The sequence below is a fragment of the Lates calcarifer genome, linkage group LG11 (genome assembly GCF_001640805.2).
Source record: "Lates calcarifer isolate ASB-BC8 linkage group LG11, TLL_Latcal_v3, whole genome shotgun sequence".
Classification (NCBI taxonomy): domain Eukaryota; kingdom Metazoa; phylum Chordata; class Actinopteri; family Centropomidae; genus Lates; species Lates calcarifer.
The window spans coordinates 12,465,359-12,482,285 of record NC_066843.1 but is presented as its reverse complement, the minus strand read 5'-3'; the positions used below and the strand labels follow the sequence as shown (position 1 = coordinate 12,482,285).

General features: G+C 39.1%; 3 protein-coding genes across 3 annotated transcripts; all 3 read right to left on the bottom strand.

Annotated features, from left to right (window-relative positions):
• Window positions 1-1,626: 1,626 nt before the first annotated feature.
• Window positions 1,627-8,717, bottom strand: LOC108880314 (sterile alpha motif domain-containing protein 9-like). Its single transcript, XM_018671780.2, has 4 exons — window positions 8,395-8,717; window positions 6,351-6,414; window positions 6,198-6,236; window positions 1,627-5,149 (listed from the first exon to the last, which is right to left on the bottom strand). Exon 4 carries the CDS (start codon window positions 4,543-4,545, stop codon window positions 1,762-1,764), a length of 2,784 nt encoding a protein of 927 aa, XP_018527296.1. The 5' UTR covers window positions 4,546-5,149; window positions 6,198-6,236; window positions 6,351-6,414; window positions 8,395-8,717; the 3' UTR covers window positions 1,627-1,761.
• A 1,065-nt stretch (window positions 8,718-9,782) lies between these two features.
• On the bottom strand, window positions 9,783-12,238 carry LOC108880306 (zona pellucida sperm-binding protein 3). The gene is made up of 8 exons (XM_018671768.2): window positions 11,621-12,238; window positions 11,397-11,512; window positions 11,212-11,309; window positions 10,953-11,130; window positions 10,725-10,842; window positions 10,551-10,636; window positions 10,105-10,178; window positions 9,783-9,956 (listed from the first exon to the last, which is right to left on the bottom strand). The coding sequence occupies exons 1-8, from the start codon at window positions 12,005-12,007 to the stop codon at window positions 9,898-9,900; spliced, it is 1,116 nt and encodes a 371-aa protein (XP_018527284.1). The 5' UTR covers window positions 12,008-12,238; the 3' UTR covers window positions 9,783-9,897.
• Window positions 12,239-13,724: 1,486 nt separating this feature from the next.
• On the bottom strand, window positions 13,725-16,778 carry LOC108880298 (zona pellucida sperm-binding protein 3-like). Its single transcript, XM_018671755.1, is given in 11 exon segments — window positions 13,725-13,966; window positions 14,041-14,130; window positions 14,255-14,413; window positions 14,665-14,834; window positions 14,914-14,996; window positions 15,067-15,184; window positions 15,660-15,834; window positions 15,907-16,010; window positions 16,092-16,207; window positions 16,287-16,340; window positions 16,342-16,778. Coding segments are annotated over 11 exon segments (1,632 nt in total). The 5' UTR covers window positions 16,678-16,778; the 3' UTR covers window positions 13,725-13,739.
• Between the last annotated feature and the right edge of the window lie 149 nt (window positions 16,779-16,927).

Below are 16,927 nucleotides of genomic sequence, written 5' to 3'. Positions count from 1 at the left end.
TGTGTTTGTTACATTCACAATCATTTTAATATCTCTAGATCTACAGGTTGTGTTTTTACCCCAGATAACAGCTGTGTCTCTGGATGTAACCTTGAATATATACAGTAGCTGTGCTCATAACGATGTGGATATTTAAAAGCTGTTTAATGGTCCATGCAGAACATCCTGTAAGGCTGGCTGCAGACCAATGCCACTTGAGCAACGAAGGATCAAAGAGTCTTATCATATTTAGTAAAGCCAGTCAGAAAAATTAAAAATCAAAGATTTTAATTTATTCAGATCTGTTCAGAATTTATTTACTTCAACCCTTACCTACTTTACAAAATGGAAAGTGTGGTCCAAATTCAAGTTAAATTCTTGTGTTTATATAAATGGAGAGACTAATTTTACACGTAGATGTCTGAGAGGAACTTGAAAAGGTCTACCAGAGTCTTTGTGGCTCACAATCTCATCATGGTATGTCTGTTGAAGTTAAGCGCTGATATTTGCAGACATTGAGAGGTGTATTGTGAACATTGAAAATTAGTCCATTACTTGGATGTCAAAGGCAACCACTCCATCAAATGAAAAGCCCAAGTAGAAGGTAACATTTTCATTTCCATTGGGCAGGGAGGCAGAATATCGAGGAAAGACCCTAATCTTACTGTCTCTGGTTCCACCTTTGACAAATAAGTTTCCATTTTCTGTCCAGCCTTCAACACGTTTAAGTAACTGCACAACTTCCCTGGTTTTCCATACTTCCCCTCCGAGCCATTTCAGTTTTCTTTCACTCAGAGTGCCTTTAATCTGCTTTTCAATAACACTTCTGTGGACAATCTTGTTAAGACCTTTTGCCTTTGCCAGAAAGAAGTGGGTCACGATTCTGCTTTTCCTTGGAGACACATGTTGGATTTTTTGCCCACATAGTCTCTGAAGTGCATCAAGGGCTGATAAAAGGATCTTACTGCCAGTAGAACTGAGTTCATCACTTGTCTCAGGCCAAAACAGAAGGGAGAGAAGGAAGAGAGCACTTGCTGATGACATGTTTTTCCCTTTTGTAGTAAATCCTTTGCTGAGATCTTTAAGCTTCTGAAGGGACAGGAGCTTTGAGGAACCAGGTCGAGTACAGTTTAGAGCTATCTGGCAAAAGATGAAGTTTGCAAGCTCTGTCTGGTCAAGGTCATTCCATTTCAGGTTTTCTGGATACAGGTCAATTATTGTCTCAAGTTTTTTTCCTGCCCCCTGTGGGTTCTTGTCATAAAGTAACGAGAGGATGGCTGTAACGTTTCCCCCACCAAGCTTGTAGGTCTTCATCTGTCTTTGGAACGGAGAAAGCTTTTCAACTGGACTTGCTGTGTCAGCACTGTTGCTTCAGCTGCTTGGTCACTTTCTTCAAGGATAACACAAAAAAATCCAGCATACACAGCACTTTTCCTTGTCAGCCATTCTCTTGGATTGTATACTTGTTCTGGATCTCTTGCATCAAGTTCTTCATCCTCTTCACTTATGTCAGTTTGAAAGTAGCTGAGGTCTTCAGAAATGCATTCAAGTGCATGGTACAAGCTCTTTTGTAACCCTTTCAACTGCTGGTGAAACCTCTGCCAAGGGGCCTTTACCTCTGTTGGTATGTAGTGTGTTAACAAATATGGCATCAACTCTGATTTTCCAGTATCATTTGAAAAAACATTTACTCCTGACAGAAAGTTTAGCAGCCTGCAGCCAACATCCACTTCCCCGTAGTATGAGCTGTTAAGGCTGACAGTCTCTTTCTTTGGTGTTTTCTCAGATGCCCGGAAAGCAGAAATTCCTTTGAGTGCAGGTGCTTATGATTTCAATTCCCCTTTCAGGAGTTGGCTCTTTTTCCTCAAGGGTGTCATACAAGTGGTAAAACCACTTCTTGTAAACTTGTCCCAATGTGTCGAGGACAAATGTATCATTTGGAAGCAGAGATTTTGCTTCCTCTGCCCATTCTAGGGCCTCTTCAAATCTCAAATGTGTGTAAAGCAGCCGGGCAAGCTGTTGTGCCACATATGCATCTTTTCCCAAAGCTATGTAAGCTGCTTTCATGAGATCAACAGCTTTCTGAACGCCACCTCTTTCTGTGCTGACATGCTCAATAAGGGGTGAGAAAGTTGTGTCTTTAGGATCTCCTCTGCTCTTTTTGTGCCGTCTAATGAAAAGAGCTCTGATGAACTTAAGGAACTCATCTCTGTCAAATCTATGATTGATGAGTACCTTGTCATTGATAAGATCCATGGCAATATCACTCTGGGGCAAATTTACAGACAACTGACTCAGAATTTCCTTTGCCACCAGTGTATGAATAATCCGTATCGATGAGATGTGTGTTGAACCTTCCTTAAGGTGGATGAAAAGAAGCCTTGCACCTTCACTGAGATGATCCACAAATGCATGGTACTGAGTTTTATCCACGTAGGTAGTTATGCCAAGAGATGCTTCACAGTGTGACACAGATATGTATGAGTCCTCAACATAGGAATTCAAGAGAGCCACAAATCTGATGAGACGAGTGGGAAGTGATGAATGATCAATTTTATCTAGAAGATTTTTCACAAAGTCCTCAATGTAACTTTGTTCAAACCCTTTACTCATCAGAACAAATGTTAGGATGAAGTCTGGTTCAAAGTGTTCAAACTGCAGTTTAAGTTGCTCAAGCTTCTCTGAGAACAAAGGTTTCTCTGCATCTGACAGCCTATGTGTGACTGCTACTGTTTGAGATGGTGATGCTCTGCACCTACTCTCTGGATCATTTGACCTGTTGCAGATGAGCAGGATAAAGCACAACACAGAGGGACTTATCTTTTTGGTTGCAATGACATTTCCAAGCTCTCGTCTTAGATCATCTATGTAATCTGCATTTCGGTCCTCCAAGAGCAAGAGCACTGGCAGACATTTGTTTTTGTCTCTCTCGTCATGTTCTCTCAGTTTCACTGCATGTTCACACACAGTTGTGATTTCCTTACACTGTTTAACAACTGCACATCGTACTTTTGTCCTCCAACTCCAGAGGATCTGTCGTGCCACTGTACTTCCACCACTGCCAGGTTGATGGTATATGTTTACACTCTCAATGGAACGTATAGCATTGCTACGATGTGCTATCTTGTCCAGGATTGTGCTTGCTTCTTTGTAGGCATCCCTCTGTATGATAACCCCACACTTGTGTTTGTCAGCAAGCCAGAAGTTTTTCCAGTCTATCTTTCCGCCTCGATAGAAGTAGGTCTCAATTTGTTGGATTTCATCCTTGCTGATGATCTCCAGTTTTGTGTCATCACACTGGTCAACACTGATGATTTCCAAAGAATCCAGCATAGCCTCTTCAACAGACTTTAAGAAGCACAGTCCTCCATTTAAGACTGGTAATGTCCTTGTGGGTTTATTCTTTGACAGCTGAGTGCTTTGAACTGTGGCGTCAACATGACTTAGTGGCATTTCAACAATGCTAATTTCTTTGAGTGTAGACATGTGACAAGACACCTGAGCAAGACTTGACCACTTTTTGTAGTTTTCTCTTGACTCAGAGATGACGGCCAAAAAATCATGTCCATTTAACTCTGCATAGAATTCATGGAAAGTCTCAACAAGTGGCTGCCCAACATCAGACATGAGCAGGAAGAGGACAACAAATGATCTTCTGGGAAGGATATCATTGCAGATGAGTGATACTGCTTTTTTCAGTTTCTTTTTTCTTGTTTTGATCCAGGTTTTTTCATCACAGGTTTGTTCCCCACCAGGGAAGTCACTTCTTCCATTGCAGAAGATCCAACTTGTTCTCTCAAAAAGCTGCAAAGAGTTTATAAAGTCAGTAGTTCCCAATCCACTGTCATTTGCATAGTCATCAAGAAAGTGAAGGTTTACAGCCTTCTCTTCTTTATATCGACCACAAAGACCAGATGTCTTTGAATCAGGGTCAAAATCAAACACACAGAATAGATTCATGGGAACCAAGAAGCTTATGCTGTTGAGATGCTCTGTCTGAAATTTATTTGTCACAACAATGTAAAACAGAGAGTTGTCCATGTGTGTTTTTCCACATGTTAAGAGGATGGCAAGTTTCCTTTTTTGATCCTCTTTTAAGTCCACAGTTGTTTGATTGTTTGAAGATTCTGCCTCCTCTCTCTGTTGGTCTTTCTCTCTCAGTCCTTGAATGAAAAGAACAAAGTCATCATCAGGTATGCGTGGTGTGTTAGCTCCTACTCTGTAGTAGGGCACTTTCTCTTCACATTTGACTTTGTTGTCCTTCTCAGAAAATTTTGGGACACCAACATAGTAAAGCTTATCTTTTACAGTGCTTGCTTTTGGGACAATATCATATTCAATGACCCAGGCTTTCTCAGAAGTTTCCTTGTCCAGCACCTCTATGAATCGGGGATTCCTTATGCAATTCCTGGCATCACTTTGTTGATTTGATCCTTTGAAGCATCTTTCAATGTAGTCTAATGCATCCACAAAGTCTTCACGATTTTGCACAGGTATCCCTATGATTTCCCCATGCTTGTGAGTGCCTCTGACTTTATCCATTGATGCCAAAATGAATCGTCCCATTGGCTCTCATATTCATGCATGCACATGCAAATCTTAACACCTCACTTGCTACTTTTGTTTTTAGCCTTTGTGATTCTAGTTTGTGTGCATTCTCCAGTGACTTATATTCATGACATGGAACAATCATGTTTTCGATTCCTGTCTCCGGAGGAAGCACATTTTTCTTTACATACCTGAAGTCCTTTTCATCTTGATCAAATTTCCGATAGTCACAGAAAGGACAAAGCTACTTCTGCAGAGGTTGAATTGTCACTGCATGTTAAAGGAATAGTCCCAGTCTCCACTCTGTCACAAGGTTCTTGTGAAGTAAGTTTTGGTTCTTGTCCTAAAAGGAACACTTCTTTTTTGTCACCTCTACTTTTATTTTTTGTTTTTTGCTGTTCTGTCTTTAGAAGTTCATCTCTTTTCTTCAGCAGATGCTCTATTTGGCCACCTTTCATTCCAATAGTGGTGCTAAGGAATTCCCTCTGTAGAGTTGTGAGAACTGGTCCTGTCACCTCCTCCTCCTCCAGTTTTTTAATGTACATTTCTTTAATTCCAATGCATCTCAACCAGGAGCTCACGTGAGATTCTGTCCAGCTCTCGTAGGGCAGTTCATGCCATTCTGTAGAACAAAATGTTAATTAGCAATGATTAAAACATTTCCAGGAGAGGACTAGGGCTATCTTCCCTGCCATTCCACTGTCGCCAGACTCCACGTTTTAATAAAATTATATATTTTTTTTAAAAAAAGATGGTATTTTGGGCTGACTTTCAGACTTTTGAAATCAATGTATGATTTTACAGAGATTTCTAACACTTGTAAATGCTTTATTGTACTTCACGTAACAAGTTGTGAACCTGTCTCCTCTGCTCCTCTCCTTTGTGTATGCACAGGATCTACATGTGCACACTGAGCAGAGGTGCATGTGTAATAGGATGCAAAGAGAGAAACGTGACTGTAAATGACAACAAAACAGCTCTCACACTGAGCTGAAATTAAACAGTGGACATAAATCAGGTAAACTACAAATAAAACATTACATTTTCTTAATTAAAAAAAATTCTATGGCGTCGTAGGAGGGTGGTGGTCATGTTGGTGGGGCTAGCTGTACTGTGGTGTAGGCTATAAGGGACACTCTCATTACCACACTTCACAATGGTCAGTGAATTTGTAAGAGCATGTAGAATTTAGAACATTAACTCTTAAAACACTCAGTATAAAACAGGCACAATTTACACCTCAGTTTCAATGTCTATATGGATTACAATTCAACTGTATGTCTGTGATGCACCTGAAAAAACAACCATCTAGGTCACAAGTATGAAATAACAATACGAAATGGAGGATACCAGTAAACCTGTAAGTGCAGTCCAAAGCAATGAAGAAAATGTTTTGTATGTCTGATCTTAAATAATATATTATGATATTATTGAAATACTCAGAGATATGTTTTGTGATGGATTTATATTGACATAAAACACTACATTAGCCTTTGTAAATCTGTTAAATTTAAACTCTACAGGAATTAATACTGTCTTCTTGAATTCTCACTGATTCCCAATAGTGCCAGACTAATGGGATAAAGGATATTATTTTCTGTAATTGCAACCTATACCATGCCCTTATTTCTGCTACACTGTTGTGATGTATAACAACATTTCATACTCACCCATCTCTGACGATCTGCTTTCCATTTTTATGGATATCCCTATGGACAGGAAAGGACTAAGCTTTAATATTTGTTATTTAGCAACTTTGTTTTGTGAGTTATTGACATGCAGATGAATACTATTAAAAAACAAAAAAAAAAAATCACACTTACCACAGGCAGCACAAGACTAGAGCACTTATGTCATTGTTGATCATGTATCAGTTTTGCCATGTCTCTGTTGGTGACAAAGTTGTATTAGCACAATTTCCTTTCTTAACATTATGTGTTTGAAAGTTACTTGCATTCACAATCATAATGACAATTTAGGCTGTTGATTGTTTAGTGGATGCCTAATGTCTAAGGTCAATTCTAGTTTTATAACTAACATCTATCTGACTGTGTACTTAGACTGTTATGATTTGGTACAAACATTCTCTTTGACTCAAGAATTAATGATGGTTGATTTTGGTGACCAAAATGTTGAGGTCAAGGTCACTGTGACCTCACTGTGGCCTATATCTCAGGAACGCCTTGAAAGCATTCCTTCAAATCTTCCTTATCATCCTGCTTTTTCCATATCAAGTAACCAAGTCCATAATTGAGTTTCACATCTTCTACACAAGACAATTTTTCTTCAATTCATTGTAAACATGCTTAGGAATTTTTGACAATTAACTCATTACCAAATGTAGTAATATATATAAACAGATAATTTTAAAGTATAGTCTGTCACATTTACATATCGCATGAAAAATAAAGCTAAAAGGCATTCCTGTGCATCATTGATACTTGTTAGTGTAAAATGTGGGACTGAGAGCCAGATTATGAATTTAACTCATAGCTACTTTAAAAGGCAAGTTAAGTCAGTCTTTACCAGATAATGCAAAGAGAAAATATAGTAAATGTGGAAAATCTAGGTCTGTAGGAAGTCTGGCAACAACTTATCACTTTATATGCCATTTCACCCTATCACTTTACTTCTTGTTCTTGTACTTATTTTATTCCAACTATACTACTAAATTACAGTTCGTATTGTTGTATATTGTATATACCTACGTTACTGTAATCTTTGTGACATTTGTTGCATTTAGCTACTTGTTTATTTATTTTATGTTAGCCTCTATTTTATTAGCTTTATTCCTATATATTCCTTATAATAGCTTTATTCCTACTCTCTCTTCACACTGTATTGCTTTTCCACCTCTGTATTGCAACTGATGCACAGCAATTTCCCTCGGGATAAATAAAGTTTCTTGAATCTTGAACCATGGACTTATTTTATTCTTTTACAACCAGGACAGAGACTTTTGATCTTTAGACAGTAAAGGTAGGTGGCAGTTCATATTTAATAAATCTGTTGCATTTCTTTGTGCTGGCTATTTTGCAGGCAGACACAAAATATCCTAGACACGTAGCAAAGTGTTTTAACAACAACTCCAAAAACATACCTACAGGATTAATTGACTAAACTAATGTCCACATATCAGCATTACTACTACCAGATAGTAACCTGTACCACTTCACAATGTAAAATCTTTAGTTTACCTTGAACATCATCTGATGTGTACAAAGCTTACACTGTGAAATTGGTAAAAAAAAATACATGTTCATATCAAATCAGGTTGAGCCTGAAAACCAGAGTAAAATTAAAACTGTACTTACTGTGAATTTCTGGATACTAACTGTGATTCTGTCTTTCTTCAACTTGTTATTCATTCACTGAAATTACACCCTGCAGTGGTATAAAGCTTTTACCCTATTTAGCCAAACCCATCTCCCCTGGGAGGTTCTCTGGGCTCATATGAAATTTTCCTAAATCCTCTGGTTCACTGTTTATATAAATCTTATTTTTAACTTGGATGTGTCTAAACTAGTATGCTTATCTAGGTTTACATTAAATAGCCCTAATTTGACAGAGGTTAGATACTTTAGTATTGCATCTAAACTACAGACTTGAAAAAACAGAGGGTTTCCAGCTGTTGACACAGACTAGATGAAAAAAAAAAAAAAAAAAGGAAAATCAGACTCTTAGCGTGAACTTAAGGAAACAAATTCTGATAGGAATTCTGTTTTTCTGTGATTTATTACATCTCCACTTAAACTGTTCTCTGTGGAGTCAGTAGCTTGGTTAAGTTTCGACATCTACAACATTTGGTACTGCGGTTTGAAACATTTCATAGGGTTCTTCTATTTTAGATTAACTCATTGCACTCACCAGTGTTGTATTCTTGTAGGCAGACTGTGATCAGCACATAACTTCCTGGACTTGTTTACGCAGTTCTGGGTTTTTGCACCAAGTGCTGCTTCTCTCCTCTTCTCTTCTCTCCTCTTCTTTTCTCTTCTCTTCTCTTCTCTTTCCTCTTCCTCTGTGTTTTTACTGTCATGGGTGTGTCTCCAGTTGGATTCTGAAACTAAACTGAAATTATTTTGTCGCTGATAATTCCTCCCTTAATCTTTACTACCAGGTCCTGGATCTGTCCCAAAAGTGATCTCATGCTCATGCGCAAAATAAGTTCCTTTGTATTCTCTGAGTTACAAAGCAGAATGGAAACCAAGAAAAACGAATGTGGTGGAATAGAAACTGAACAGGAAATTGAAACTTAAAGTGCTGTGACCCTACTAAGACAGAATACATAGCAGAGGACAAAAACATTTTGAAACAATTTCTATGGGTAATTTGTGGACATTTATACCAAATTTTCTTTATCTGTGAGAGTGAACAGAACCCTCATTATATCACTATTATGCTAGTCTCCAAAAGACCACATGCTTCCAGTAAATGACAGAAAGCTCAGCACTGTAGATAGTTTGCAGTATTAAGTTTATGCTCTATTCTGCCTCTTTAAAAGCAACACATCCTTATCAGAAAATCCCAAGAGAAATGTTGTCATTGCTGATGCTTAACTACAAACACATTTATTAAGGGCATCCCTTGTGTTGCCTTTTGTAGTTAAGTTATATAAATATGAATAAATACAGTACTCATGCATGAATGAAGACATGCATGTCTTTAATGAGGCAGTCATGGACAAGATAAGTTTTACTAAAGGGATCCTTCGTAGTGTTCAAAATACTTTAGATATCAGGCCTTTGCTCATGGTGGTGACAGCTTATTGGATAAAGGAACAAGACTTGTGATAATATTCTTATCTCTTATCTATTCTTTAAATTATCGTAAGGATACTTTACTCTGATTGAAATCCTGCTGTAACAACTGCTTTATGAAAGTATGCAAAATTGATTTCCTGACTATTGCATTTACCCATTATCTTTAGCTTTCCTCTGTGCTTTAAAATAATTCTGGAGGCTGTAATCAAATCATACCATTAACTGAAAATGCACATCACTTCTATTCTGCACTTTAACTTATTTCCTTATCTTACTGTGTTCCCTGTGATCTTACTGTATCTTCAATATGAAGTTTAGTATATTTTCTACAATCCTAGCTATGGAAATTAGTTTGAATTAGTTTGAATTAGAGTAGACTCCCCATGTAGCTGCGCTGTAAATCTTTTCATTTTTGTCACTGCCAATCATAGAGTTGTATTGTCTGACTGATCATATTAAACAGACTCTCATACACCGCTGGCCACCAACCAAAATTTAAAATCCAGTCATAGGGAGGCTTTTTGTATTCATAAAGTTTTTATTGTCACCTTGCCAAGTGAAATAATGCACTGAAGGTTAGCTGTTTTTTGTCTGGATATTTGTTCTTTGCTTACTTGCTGGGGAAAATCATCAAAGGGCCAAGAGTCACAGTGCCACAAACCATCATATCTGAAACAGTCAAACATTTTTTTTTGCAAGAGCATTAGTTGGACCTTTGCATATAAACCAAACAGGTGATTTAAAAGTAAGGTATCCAACATTACTAATGAAACACTTTGGTCTCATCTGCATGCTTTAAAACACTGAGCATACTTACTTTTTATTGGTCTTTTGTGGCAGGTACTGTCACAACACTGACACACCCCATCGTTCCCATCCACATCTTTCCATCTGAAGAGAGAGGAATACTTTAGAGAAACATAAGGCTGGTTTTCAGGGCTGCGCATGTTGCCCACAGTAAATCACATTAAGCATGTAAACATGTGCATTAAGATTTCTGTCCTCTAAAATTGTAGTGACTTACAGCACAGGCTAATGGATTAAACTGAATTTGCAGTTAGGAACATTTATGGCTAAAATCTTACTCCAGAGACTTAAGAAGAGAATTAATACATGTTTTGAAGATGCACCTTTGTAAATGATCATCTAAAAACCACAAGAAGTATAAAGTTCCTGCCAAACCTGCTACATAGCTTTGTTTATTAAAGAGGTGTTCCTCCTCTACAATGCACATAAGGAAATGAATACATTTTTAGAAATCACCTTGAATGTATGTAATTGCAGGCCTTATTGACAGGGCTGGTCTTCCACATTTCAGACGTAGCTTTCAGTTGGCAAGTGATAAATATCTAACAGGGAGGAGAGCACAGATATGTCATTATACAACCTCACAGCATTTCCAATCATTTTAAATCATGCAGGTTGTAAGTGGCTCACTGAGTTTCTTGGATCATGGTGAAAGAGAAAGGCATCGAGCTGGAGTTGAAGTGAATCAGTCCTCGTCCTGGGTTTGAACAGTGTGTTTGACCCTCCCTCTTTTGAATCAGTGACACACCTGACAGAGGTAGTTTTCCTCAGATATGACAAAGGCCAGTGGCAGACTCTCTCATGAGTTAATTCAAAAGACAATTTGAAGTTTGATAATAGTTACTGAGCTGCTCTCACCCATGGTTTTCAATGAAGTAGTATCTGGGGACTGATGTTACGTCAGGTGTCAGGGTGGCAACACAGCTGTTGATGAAGAGTCGTTTTTGTCCTGCATCAGGACCTGTATAAGTTGCCTCGAGGTGCAGGATATCGCCAAGGTAGAAGACACTGGAGGACATCTCACTTGTCCAGTCATCTACATATAGACAACAACATCAGTCCATTTATATTCATCAAGACAAACCATCAGAGTCAGCTGTTATGAGTCCACACATACCGGTCATGAGCTTCAGGGAGAAAGCAGAGAGCCCTGCTGAGTGTTGAGAGGAGAGGGTCAGGGGCTGCAGCTGGGTATTACTGCTCACAAAGTGTGTCCTGTTCCAAAAAAATAACAAGGCAGCCATTATGGAATAATCATAAAACAGCAAAAAAGTCCTCACTGTACAAGACAATGACTCTTACCTTTTATAGTGACAGGAAACAGGGACTACAGCATTGGTCATCCTTGTAATGCCATGGTAAGAGGCAGCTGGTGAGAATATCAGCTTGTTTGAGTAGATCACAGAGTCCTCAGATATCTATAGGTGAATATAAAGACAGTGTTTAAAAACGGAGCCTTCAGAAAAGCAGCTAAACAACCACAGACAAATCCATTATAGTGGCACTAACAAGCATTAAGGACTCACCGTTAATTTGGTGCCACAGTCTTGCAGTCCAGCTTCAATGACATACTCAGTGTCACTGACAGAAACAACTCTGCACCGACCGCTCTCTGAATGCTCGGCCTCCCCCAGAAAAAGGTCTCCAGGAGACACAAGACGGCCGTTTTTATACAGGTCAGCATTTACCATGACTATCATGGACACCTCCGTGCACTGTACACGAACAGAGGAGCCGTCATTAGGTTGTGGCTCATTGATGTTTTCTGCATCAGCTCTCACTGCAGCAGATTTAAATTCCCTTCCCTCAGCATCAATTACGGGTCCATCTTTTAAAGCTCGAATGGCATCTGCAACACCGAAAGCAAATGATAACAGCAGCGCCAGAGAGGCTGAGTGACCTGCAATCACCATTTCGCTCTCTAATAACAACAGGAGACTTTTTTGGAAATGTGAAACAGCAAAAACCTCCTGCTCAGCCCAGTCAGTGAGATGGGTGATGATGAAATGATGCAGTATTTCAGATAAGATGCAGAAGATTCAAACTCTCCAGATAATCCTCCCAGTATCTCAAACACTTCCCAGCTCAGACCAATCAGATCACCTGCTGAGCACAGCTGGAAGCAATCACTCATTAACTGATGAAACAGGCAGACACTGAATCCTAATCCATCACTGTTATTGTTTCCCCATTTTATCTTATTGTCAGCAATATCATAGCTAATACAGTCTTTTAACATTTAAGTGTTTATTGAAAGGTTGGTACAGCAAGGAAAACTCTATATTATTTTAGGATTATAGGCACAGGAAAAAAAAATAACATACTGTAAATGGCACCGTATAGTACTGGGCAGAGACTCATAGATATGATATAATCTCCTGACTATTGCATTTACCCATTATCTTTAGCTTTCCTCTGTGCTTTAAAATAATTCTGGAGGCTGTAATCGGATCATACCATGAGATGAAAATGCACATCACTTCTACTCTGCACTTCCTCTAAAACACATTTAATTTCACTGACTTATTTCCTTATCTTATTGTGTTTCCTTATCTTACTGTATCCTTCATATGAAGTTTAATTTTGTATTTATATTTTTTTAGAATCCTTGCTATGGAAATTAGTTAGAATTAGTTTTGTAGACCCCTGTGTAGCTGTGCAGTAAATCATTTCATTTGTTACTGCCAATCATAGAGTTTTATTGTCTGACTGATCATATTAGACAGACTCTCATATACACCTCCGACCACCAACCAAAATTTAAAATCCAGTAATCAGTCACGAACAACATGATCAGCACCAGTGGGGACTGTGGCAGTGAGAAGTGCAGCGATCCTCCTGCAGGAATCTTTGTTCCCTCCGTTGTTTAGACAACAGCAAATTTCATAAAGACTCAAATAATTCTAACTCAACCTTGTTTGTTGCTCAGTGATTTTGACAGGTTCGTAAGCAGTTTTAAGCTCTGTGTGCTTTCAGATTTTGGTGTGGTACAATTAACACAATTGCTGCTCCATTTGTTTGTATTAAATGAGATTACTTTTGTTTTATTTTGTACTTCCACTTAAAACATGCCATTTCAGAGCAGTGTGGTTGTTTTTGCAACCTTTCATATTATGGTGGTAGATAGTTACATCCTAAGTACATGCTACATACCAACTCATTTTACACTGTTTTTAAGTAGAAGAATTAAAAGATTTTAGCAGGAAATGATACATACTGGTGAAATCAGATGTCAAAGTGTGACTTTAGAAGGTCACTAGCAATTATTGAACCTTTGAAAAAACACCAACATTAATGCTTTAATACTAGTTGACCAAGTCTTATTTGGAGATGAAAGAGAAAAATAGTCTGCAGCAACAGCAAACTCAAATGCATTTATACTAGTATACATGCCATCTAGTGTTCGTATTGTCACTTTTTCAGTGTGAACACACACACACACACACAAAACTAAAAACCTTAGAAATCATTATGTACTTGTGTGGATTTGGGACTGTGACTGTATCATTTAGTATAAATAAAGGTTTAATTGTGTGCATATTCTGCAACTTTACCTGCCAGAGAAGCAGCAAGTTTAGACTGCACACTCCTGTACTCACTCAAAAAAAAAAAAAAAAAAAAAACAAAAGCTTAGTTTTAAATTGTTTATTTTCGCTTTGGGTCATCTTTGTCTGAATGATCAGATTCTGTAGCTGTGGCATTTGCCACTGAAGTCACATCCAGCTTAACTGGAGCAGTGGTGGTGGTGGTGGTGAGGACTGTGCTGGGGGCTGCTGTGGTGTTACGGTCTAGTGCTGAAGCCTTGGGTTTCAACGTGACCTCTGCGGCCACCTTTTCTAGAGGTGCAGCAACTTCATCTTCTGCATCTTCGCCTGTAATTAGAGAAACAAGTTTTCATGTCAGAAGTAAAAATTTTAAAAAGATGGACAATCTTTTCATGCTTTACCTTTTAGATCTGCTCCACTTCTGTCATCCTCTTTCTCCTCCACCTCATCTGGAATAGATGGTGGATCAGGAAGCAGTCCCTTCTCCAGATCTAGGATGGGGGGAGGCCAAAAAAAAAAAAAAAAAAAAAAAAAAGGAGTGGGGTGGGTCCTCATTTAGAGCAAAGGCTTAAGATTAGCAAAGATGATTCTTATGCTGATGATCAAGATCCTTACCAACTCTGTTGTTCATTCCACTTCTCCACTGGCTGCCGTAGAGGGCAGGTCTGCTGATTTTACTGAGAACAGGAGGGAGGTCTTCCACAGGTAGAGGCCCACTCTTCTGTTTAGCTGGCAACACCAACAGTGGGCCCACTTTTGCCTCTTGTTCCCACACTAAAAAATAGCCACAAATGACATTAGTTACTACAAGTCAAAAACCATGTGTAAAGCCTGACATCTAGTGGGGAAAACTTTAGCTTTACTGGATTGTTCATGTAAAATTGGCTGGTTGAGAACCAAGGTGTTGTCATAGGATATGATCTTGAACTAAGACCAGACAATCATCCATTTATCATAAAGATGTAGGATTTAATTTAAAAAAAAAAAAAAAAAAAAAAAAAAAAAAAAAAAAAAAAAAATCTAACCTTTATTGGTCCTCAACCCACTTCTCCATAAGGATTCAGGCTCATCTGGCTTCCCAAACCCACGAGGACCAAACTTGCCATGGCTGCTGGGCTTACTGTGGGTTTGGCTAACTTCATTTTGGCTTTGACAGTATCCACACAGATAGTCATTACCATCAGCTGACCGCCATCTGAGAAAGGATTGACATTTTTCAGCTCATAGACTGATTGCAATTGCATTATGACATCTTCACACTGGATAAAACTCACCTTCCATTTATTAAAGTGCAGGCCTTATTTGGTGCCTCTGCATCATTTACTGGTACAGCATTCAGGTGACATGTGATGTAGAGCTGTAAGAGAGGGAAAAAGTTAAAAAACTATGTGATAATGGCTTAGGCTAATTTTAAAAATCGATCCCACCTCTCCTTTGTCCTCATTATGAAACCTAAATGCATCCATAACAAAGTGAAGCTTGTCATCCTGTATCCTGGGTAAAAAGTGAGACTTTGAACCAGGAAGCTGCGAGTCAACCAAACACCTGAGCAGAGAGAGAGAGAGAGAGAGAGAGAGAGAGAGAGAGAGAGAGATATCAATGCCACATCAGTTTCAGGTGGAACATTATTTTGCATTATGCTACTAGCAGCTATGTGACGAATACCATGAGTGTGTGTAAGTTTTGGGAGGGAAAATAAGCTTAACATTTGACATACACCATTCTTGATAAAAAATTAGTCTAGGTAGAAAAAAAATTGTCTAGTTAGAACAGTAGCATTAGTTTATCATTTGCTTTGATATGGTACAATTACCATATGCCTTTGTAAGGCTGTGCTAGCCTCAAACAGATGAACTGGGCTATGGAGATATGTTAGATACTTCCTCAAGTACATGTTAGACTTCAGCTTCCTCTGGAGACAGAAAAAGATTTATACAACATCTCACATACAGTCATAGACCTGTAAACAAACTGATGGAGTTCCTCAATTTACCATGAAGTTGCAGTTTCAAGTGCTTACCCATTCTCGACAAAGATGTATCTGGGAACAGAGTATATGTCTGGGTCGAGTGTAGCCACGCAGCTGCTCACAAACACTTTCAGCCCCATGTGGTGTCCGACTCTGACCGAGGCCTCGATGCTGATGGACTCACCGAGGTAAAATACGTTAGAGCTTCTTTCATAAAGCCAGTCATCTGCACAAGATCAACACAGTTAGGAATAAATAAAAACACAAATACACATCATGAGAAGTGGATCAAACACACTTGTCATAAGTCTCAGGTCAAACTCCAAGGTTTCCACTGCAGCTTGGGTGGACATGAAGGGGATCCAGGTGGGCGTGATTGAAGAACTGGACAAACTGTACTTCCTGAGAAACAGGAAACAAGTACTTTACAGCGAGGCACTGCTCAGTGAGCTTTAGAGATGTGCTTTAAAAAGGCAGACAGACCTTTCATAATGACACTCAATTGGAACTACAGCCTCATCCATTCGAATCAGCCCGTCTGGAGAGGCCACAGGAGAGTATATGAGGAGGTTTGTGTAGACCAGAGAGTCTTCAGTCATCTGTGGATCAGAGATATGTTTTAGAAGAAGTTTTAATGTTTAGTATTGTTTAGTATAAATGGAATAGATTCACCAGTACCCAGTGTTTAGTGCCGCAGTCTGCAAGTCCAACAACAATTCTGTACTCGTCTCCTTGAAGACGCTGTGGCTCTACAGAAATCATTGTGCTCCACTCCAAGTCGTAACTCCTCACTGTTAACAGGAGCTCCAACTCTAAACAGGTCAGCTTTGATCACAATATCCAGCGAGTCTGGGTAGCAGGTCACTCTGACAGTATTCACCTGCTCTCGTTCCTCAGCTGGAGCCTTGTGTGCAGTGTGTTTGGAGTTGTGGCTCTGCGTGAGCTGAGGTCTGTGAAACAAAGCATGTTGTGTGTGATGTGCAGGCGGAAAAGCCAAAGACGATCGAACGCAGAGTCCTGACAGAAAGAGTCCAACGAGGAGGTTAACCCCCCAAAACAAGGTCTCCATCGATGTCACCTAAAATAGCAAACAGCTGGCTCAGACTGCAGAAGCTCCTCTCTGACCCACAAGGCAGCAAAGCAGCCTGAGCAGTGGAGCATTTTAAACTTCAGGCAAACAATCAGCCTCATTAAAGCAGCACTGCACACCTGAGTCCAGTTATCTACCAATCAGCTCACAACTGGGTACAGAGTCTCTATTCAGTTAAAAAACTGAGACAAAAGGCTGATTTGAATGTAGCTGACAGGGATTTCACTCG